General features: G+C 22.6%; 1 protein-coding gene across 6 annotated transcripts in view; it reads right to left on the minus strand.

Moving 5' to 3' along the window:
* The window catches only part of LOC117177557 (triple functional domain protein), a 293,847-nt gene that overhangs the window by 248,612 nt on the left and 37,924 nt on the right, over window positions 1-7,311 (minus strand). For 3 of the 6 annotated variants that reach the window (XM_033368358.1, XM_033368357.1, XM_033368362.1), the window contains exons 5-6: window positions 6,962-7,069; window positions 649-744 (exon numbers count right to left, since the gene is read on the minus strand). The exons of 1 other annotated variant lie outside the window; for it this stretch is intronic. In XM_033368358.1, the coding sequence (XP_033224249.1) occupies window positions 649-744; window positions 6,962-7,069 (204 nt within the window). The remainder of the gene's footprint in view (window positions 1-648; window positions 745-6,961; window positions 7,070-7,311) is intronic. 2 more of the 6 variants (XM_033368360.1, XM_033368359.1) reach the window with 2 other exon arrangements.

A 7,311-nucleotide genomic window follows, 5' to 3' on the forward strand; every position in this document is an offset into this window, starting at 1 on the left:
TCTAAACACAGAAAATAATTGTACAATTTTAAAATAAAAAAAATAACTAACTTTCAACCGAAAAAATGACTTTTCAATGAAATAGTCGTATTATCAACAAATCTATTAAAAAATTACTTTTTCGAAAAGGATCAATTTTGTACATCAATTTTCTGAGAAAAGTGGCTAAAAAAGTATACTTTTCAACTAAAAAGAATTAACTGTCAACCGAAAAAAATGACTTTTCACTAAAATAGTTGAATTGTCAACAAATGGATTAAATTTAATTAAATAGTTAAACTTTCAAATAGACAAATTTTTAACGAAAAATTTGAATTTTCAACCAAATAGTTGAGTTTTCAAGAAAATAATAAACATTTTCCATCGAATTGCGCATTTTTTAACCAAAAGAGATCAATTCTAAACACAGAAAATAATTGTAAGTTTTTAAAATTAAAAAAATAACTAACTTTCAACCGAAAAATATGACTTTTCGATAAAATAGTCGCATTATCAAGAAATTGATTAAAAAATTACTTTTGCGAAAAGGACCAAAGTTGTACATCAATTTTTTGATAAAAGTGTAAAAAAAAAAATTATGAAAAAATTAATAAAGAAGGGTGCAACTTCGAAGCCTGAAAAATGGCATGCAGGTATAGACGGACGTACATGTTTTCTGGTTGCGTGGTCAATCCCCTGAGGTTGATTACAGACTTGCACGAGATGATCCAGTTGGTAAAGAAGCTTCTTACTGGTACTATGAACCTAAACAATACCACCCAGATCCACATGATTATGATTAATATTCGTATTAAATAATTTTATACAATGAACGAGACCTTCACCCTTGCCTTAAAAATACGAAAAATACAACTAAGCGGTTGGCTATAGAACTGTAATGATCACCATTAGATGTGAGATGTCAAATGCAAAATGTAAAATTAATAATCAGGGTGGCGATTCGGCGGACGAATCCAAATTCCCGGTCTTTTTCCGGGTTTTCTCGGCTAAGATTTTCAATTTTTCCGGTCAATTAAAAGTAAACTATTCATATTTGCCGCGAAATTCATTTATTTTAATTTATCACGTTTATTATAAACATCGTTTAAGACAACAGAGCGACAAGTTTAAAATAACTCAATTTTGAAATAATTACTTGAATTTTGCACTAAAAAAATATCAATTTTTAACAAAAATGGAAATGATAAACTTTCAGTTAGAAAAATTAGTGAGAGTAGTTCAATTTTAATACAATAAGATAAATTTTCAATGAAAATGATGAATATTTAACTGAAATACTGGAATTTTCAACCATAAATATGAATTTTCAAAAAAGATTAATTTTCTACCAAAAAATATAATTTTTCAAAAAATGCACATGAATTCTTTTTAACGAAATAGTTAAATTTTCAAATAAAGGAGACAAATTTTCCCACCCAATAGTTGCATTTCGGAATATAAAAAAATAAACTTTCAATCGAAAATGGAAGTTAGATTTTTGGTTAATAAAATTAATTTTTAACTGAAATACTTGCATTTTTTACAACAAAAAATTTATTCTCCCCAAAAAAGATAAATTGTCAGCTAAAGCGTAAATAATTAAATTCTGAGTTAAAAAAAATCATGTTCAACTAACAGATGAATTTTTATCTAAAATTATGGAATATTCAACTGGAATAATTAAAATGTTCAGTTAAAAAATTACTTTCCTAAAAAAATAACTTTTAAGAGAAACAAAACTAAAATGAAAAAAATATTTACATCTTAAACAAAGTGATAAATTTTTAGCTAAAATTTTAAAATAATTAAAATGATGAGTTTTCAACTAAAATAATTGAATTTTTAACCAGCGAGATGAATTTAATACCAAGAAGATTAATATCTATCAAAAAAGAGGAATTTTCAATTAAGAAATATAATTTTAAAACAAATATTGAATAATTAAATTTTAAGTCAAAAATGAATGTTCAGCTAAAGAAATAAGCTTTTAAATAATATTATGAAATATTCAAAGTTTATAATAGTAAATTTTCAGTTAAAAAAATCAATTAAAAAGGAAACAAAATTTCAAAAAAATAGTTAAATTTTCGGGGTAAAATCCTTTTCGTCCAAACAAAAAACCATTTTTTAATCAAATAGCTCGTTTATCAACACAATAAAAATTAATATTTAGATAATATTATGAATCTAAAAAAAAAATTTTTTTAAAAAGCGTTTAACTTTTAACCAAGTGATTTTGTTTGCAATTTAAAAAATGAATTTTTAACTAAAATGGTTAATCTTTAACAGGAATACTTGAATTGTTAACCGAAAAGAAAAATTTTTAGATAAAAAGATTAAATTTCAAAGGAAAATATACTTTTCAATATTTCAATGGAATAGGTTGAATTTTCAGTTTAAAAAATTACATTAAAAAAAAAACTTTAAAAAAATAGTTAGTTTTTCAAACAAATTGATTAAATTTAAATGAAAATTGTAAATATTTGACTAGAATAGTTGAATTTCAAACCAGAAATATTAATTTTCAACTAAGATGATGAATACTTAAATGAAATAATTTAATTTTGTTTACCATAAATATGAATTTTCAACTAAGAACATTGATTTCTACCCAAAAAGACGAATTTTCAACTAAAGAATAATTTTGAATTAAAAAGTGAAAATAAAAAGTTAAAATAATGTTTAACAAAAGAGTTTAACTTTTAACCAAGTAATTTTATTTCCAACCTAAAAGATTATTTTTAATTAGAATTATAAATATTTAACTAGAATACTTGAAATTCCAAACACAAGAAGAATTTTTCGACAAGAAAATTAACTTTTAAAGAAAAAGATAATTTTCAATATTTGAATGGAATAAGTTGAATTTTCAGTTTAAAAAGTAAAAAAAAATAATAACTAAAAAAAAGTTACATTTTCAAACAAATTGATTAAATTCAAACTAAAATTGTAAACCTTCGACTAGAATAGTTGAATTTCAATCTAGAAACAGCAATGTTTAACTAAGATCATGAATATATAAATTAAATAATTTAATTTTTGAACAAAAAGATGAATTTTCAACCAAGAACATTGATTTGTACTAGAAAAGACAAATTTTCAACTAAAATGATTAATATTTAACTAAAATACTTGAATTTTCAACCATAAATATGTATTTTCAAAAAATAATAATTTTCTACCACAAAATATAATTTTGCAAAAAAGAACATGAAAGTTTTTACGAAATAGTTGAATTTTCAAATAAAGGAGACAAATTTTCAACCCAGTAGTTGCATTTAGAAATATAAAAAAATAAACTTTTAACCGAAAATGGAAGTTAATAAAATTAATTTTTAACCTAAATCGTGAATTTTGTATCAAAATGATGAATCTGTAACTGAAATAGTTGAATTTTTTAAATTAACAATGAATTAAATTTTACTCAATGAAAAAAAATTGTCAACCAAAACTTAAATATTTAAATTTTAGGTTAAAACAGATGGATTTTTATCTAAAATTATGGAATGTTCAATTAGAATAAGTTGAAAATTGTTTTCCTAAAACTAATAAGTAAGAAAAAAAAAATAATTTTCAAAAAAATAGTTGCATTTTCAAACAAACTGATGAATCTTCAACTAAAATCGTGAGTCTTCAACTCGAATAATTGAATTTTCAACCAAGAAGATTAATTTCTGTCAAAAAAAGATGAATTTTTAATTGGGAAAGATAATTTTTCAACCAAAAATTGTATAATTGAATTTTAAGTCAAAAAATGAATGCTCAGCCAAATAAATGAATTTTTAATTAATATTATGGAATAATTAAAGAGTATAATAGTTAAATTTCCAATTGAAAAAAAAATCAAACAAAAAGGAAATAAGTTCTCAACAAAATATTAAAAATTTTTGAAAAAAATTCCTCCTCATTTAAAGAAAAAACATTTTTTTAAGGAAATAGCTCATTTTTCAACCCCAGAAATTAATTTTTAATTAAAATTATAAATCTAAAAAAAAAGTTTAACAAAAGAATTTAACTTTGAACCAAGTGATTTTGTTTGCAAGTTAAAAGACGAATTTTTAACTAAAATGGTAAATATTTAACAGGAATACTTGGATTATGAACAGACAAGAATAATTTTTAGACAAAAAGATTAACTTAAAAAAATATATATAATTTTGAATATTTGAATGGAACTAGTTGAATTTTGAGTTAGAAAAATTACATTAAAAAACTAACTTTAAAAAAAAGTTACATTTTCAAACAAATTGATTAAATTTCACCTAAAATTGTAAATCTTTGACGATGATAGTTGAATTTCAAACCAGAAAGATCAATTTTCAAATAAGATGATAAATATTTAAATGAAATAATTTAATTTTTTTACCATAAAGATGAATTTTTAACTAAGAACATTGATTTCTACCAAAAAAGACGAATTTTCAACTAAAGACTAATTGTGAATATTTAAAAAGTTGAAATAATTTTTAACAAAAGAGTTTGAATTTTAACCAAGTAATTTTATCTCCAGCCTAAAAGATTAATTTTTAACTAGAGTTATAAATATTTAACTAGAATACTTGAAATTTCAAATCACAAGAAGAATTTTTCGACAAGAAGTTTAAATTTCAAAGAAAACGATAATTTTCAATATTTGAAAGGAATAAGTTGAATTTTCCGTTTAAAAAGTACAAAAAAAAAAACTAAAATAAAATTACATTTTCAAACTAATTGTTTAAATTTAAACTAAAATTGTAAATCTTCGACTAGAATAGTTGAATTTCAAACCAGAAAGATTCATTTTCAACTAAGATTATGAATATATAAATTAAATAATTTAATTTTTGACCAAAAAGATGAATTTTTAACCAAGAACATGACTTATACGAAAAAAGTACAAATTTTCAAATAAAAAATCATTTTTATGATTAAAAATTTCAAATAAAAGGTTAAAATAATTTTTAAGAAGATTTTAACTTTGAACCAAATAATTTTATTTCCATCCAAAAAAATGAATTTACAACTAAGACAGTAAATATTTAACTGGAATACTTGAAATTTCAAATCACAAGAAGAATTTTTCGACAAAAAGTTTAAATTTCAAAGAAAACAATAATTTTCAATATTTGAAAGGAATAAGTTAAATTTTCAGTTTAAAAAGTACAACAAATAAATAACTAAAATAAAGTTACATTTTCAAACAAATTGTTTAAATTTAAACTAAAATTGTAAATCTTCGACTAGAATAGTTAAATTTCAAACCAGAAAGATTCATTTTCAACTAAGATTATGAATATATAAATTAAATAATTTAATTTTTGACCAAAAAGATGAATTTTTAACCAAGAACATTGACTTATACGAAAAAAGTACAAATTTTCAAATAAAAAATCATTTTTATGATTAAAAATTTCAAATAAAAGGTTAAAATAATTTTTAAGAAGATTTTAACTTTGAACCAAATAATTTTATTTCCATCCAAAAAAATGAATTTACAACTAAGACAGTAAATATTTAACTGGAATACTTGAAATTTCAAATCACACGAAGAATTTTTCGACAAGAAGTTTAAATAAACAAATAAATAACTAAAATAAAGTTACATTTTCAAACAAATTGTTTAAATTTAAACTAAAATTGTAAATCTTCGACTAGAATAGTTGAATTTCAAACCAGAAAGATTAATTTTCAACTAAGATTATGAACATATAAATTAAATAATTTAATTTTTGACCAAAAAGATGAATTTTTAACCAACAACATTGACTTATACGACAAAAATACAAATTTTCAAATAAAAAATCATTTTTATAATTAAAAATTTCAAATGAAAGGTTAAAATAATTTTTAAGAAGATTTTAACTTTGAATCAAATAATTTTATTTCCATCCAAAAAGATAAATTTACAACTAAAATAATAAATATTTAACTGGAATGCTTAAAATTTGCACCGACAAGAAAAATTTTTAGACAATAAGATTCACTTTCAAAGAAAAATATAATTTTCTATCGAAAAATCGATGTTTTAACAAACTACGCGAATTTTTAGAAATTTTCAGGTAAAAATGGAACAGTTGAATTTTTAATTGATGAAATTAATCTTCAACCAAATTGATGAATTTTAAACGAATCTGAAGAATCTTCAACTGGGATGGTTGAAATTTGTATGAAAAAGATTAATTTTCAAACATAAAAATTTGTTTTCTATGAACAAGACGAATTTCTCACAAAGTACATACATTTTCAATCAAATAGTTGAATTTTTTAATTTAAAAAATGTCAATATTCAGCCAAGTAGTTGAAATTTCATTTACAAAAAGATTAAGTTTTAATTTAAGATCGAACAGAAACATATTGTATCATGAAAAAATTTTGTATGCTAAAAAATCATAGAAAAGATTTACGAATAAAAAAAAAAACAGAATTAAAACCTACCTTACTTTTCGGCTCATTAGAGACAAAAATAACAATTAGGAAAGAGAGAGAAAATAAATTTTCTCTTAACTTTCTAATTCTTGAAAAAAAAAAACGCATTTTTAGCAAAACAGTTAAATTTTCTACTGGAATAGTTAAATTTTAAGATAAAAACATGAATTTTCAATGAAAATGATGAATCTTCAATCAAAACAAAAATAATTTTTAATAAATAAGTTTAACTTTAATCCAAAAAGTTGAATTTTGAAATAAGTAAATGAATCCGTAACCTAATAAACCTAATAAATTAGAAATGACTTTTCTAAATTGACCAAAAATAATTGAAATAATGAAAACTTGAATTTGACTGCGATCAGAAGTAAATTCCCGATAATTTCCCGGTCAAGTCGCCACCCTGAATTAATGAATGATATACAAGTTAGCATTTCCCCGGATCTGCAGATCCATTCATTCCTCGTGAGTTATCTCGCCCAGTAGAAGAGTGAAAGTAATTCCCGTAGCCCAGAAACAAAGTTAGCGGTTAAAATTCCATCAGCTAAAAAAGTCTAATTATAAAATTGTCTCGTACATAATCGTCGCGAAAGACGTCCGAGCCTGCAGCAGCTGTACTTGAGCTATGACATACTTGCAGCATCGAACCCAGTCCGCTCAAAAGTGCTTGGTAGGCATTGTAGACCTATTAAAAGGCATATTTGCTAACTTGTACGTACATACTTTTTTTTTCAACCTCAGGAACGAACAGAGTTTTTCATTTTCAACTAAATCAGAGAGGGTGACCCCCAAAAATCTTCCATTTCAAAATTACCCCATTTTTCCCCGTCCATTAATATCAAACAAGACAAAAAAAAATTCTCATCACAGGCTTGAAAATTCATAAGGGATAAAATATATAAACTATTAATAATTATGAGAATAATA

This window comes from Belonocnema kinseyi, chromosome 7, assembly GCF_010883055.1.
Source record: "Belonocnema kinseyi isolate 2016_QV_RU_SX_M_011 chromosome 7, B_treatae_v1, whole genome shotgun sequence".
NCBI lineage: Eukaryota > Metazoa > Arthropoda > Insecta > Hymenoptera > Cynipidae > Belonocnema > Belonocnema kinseyi.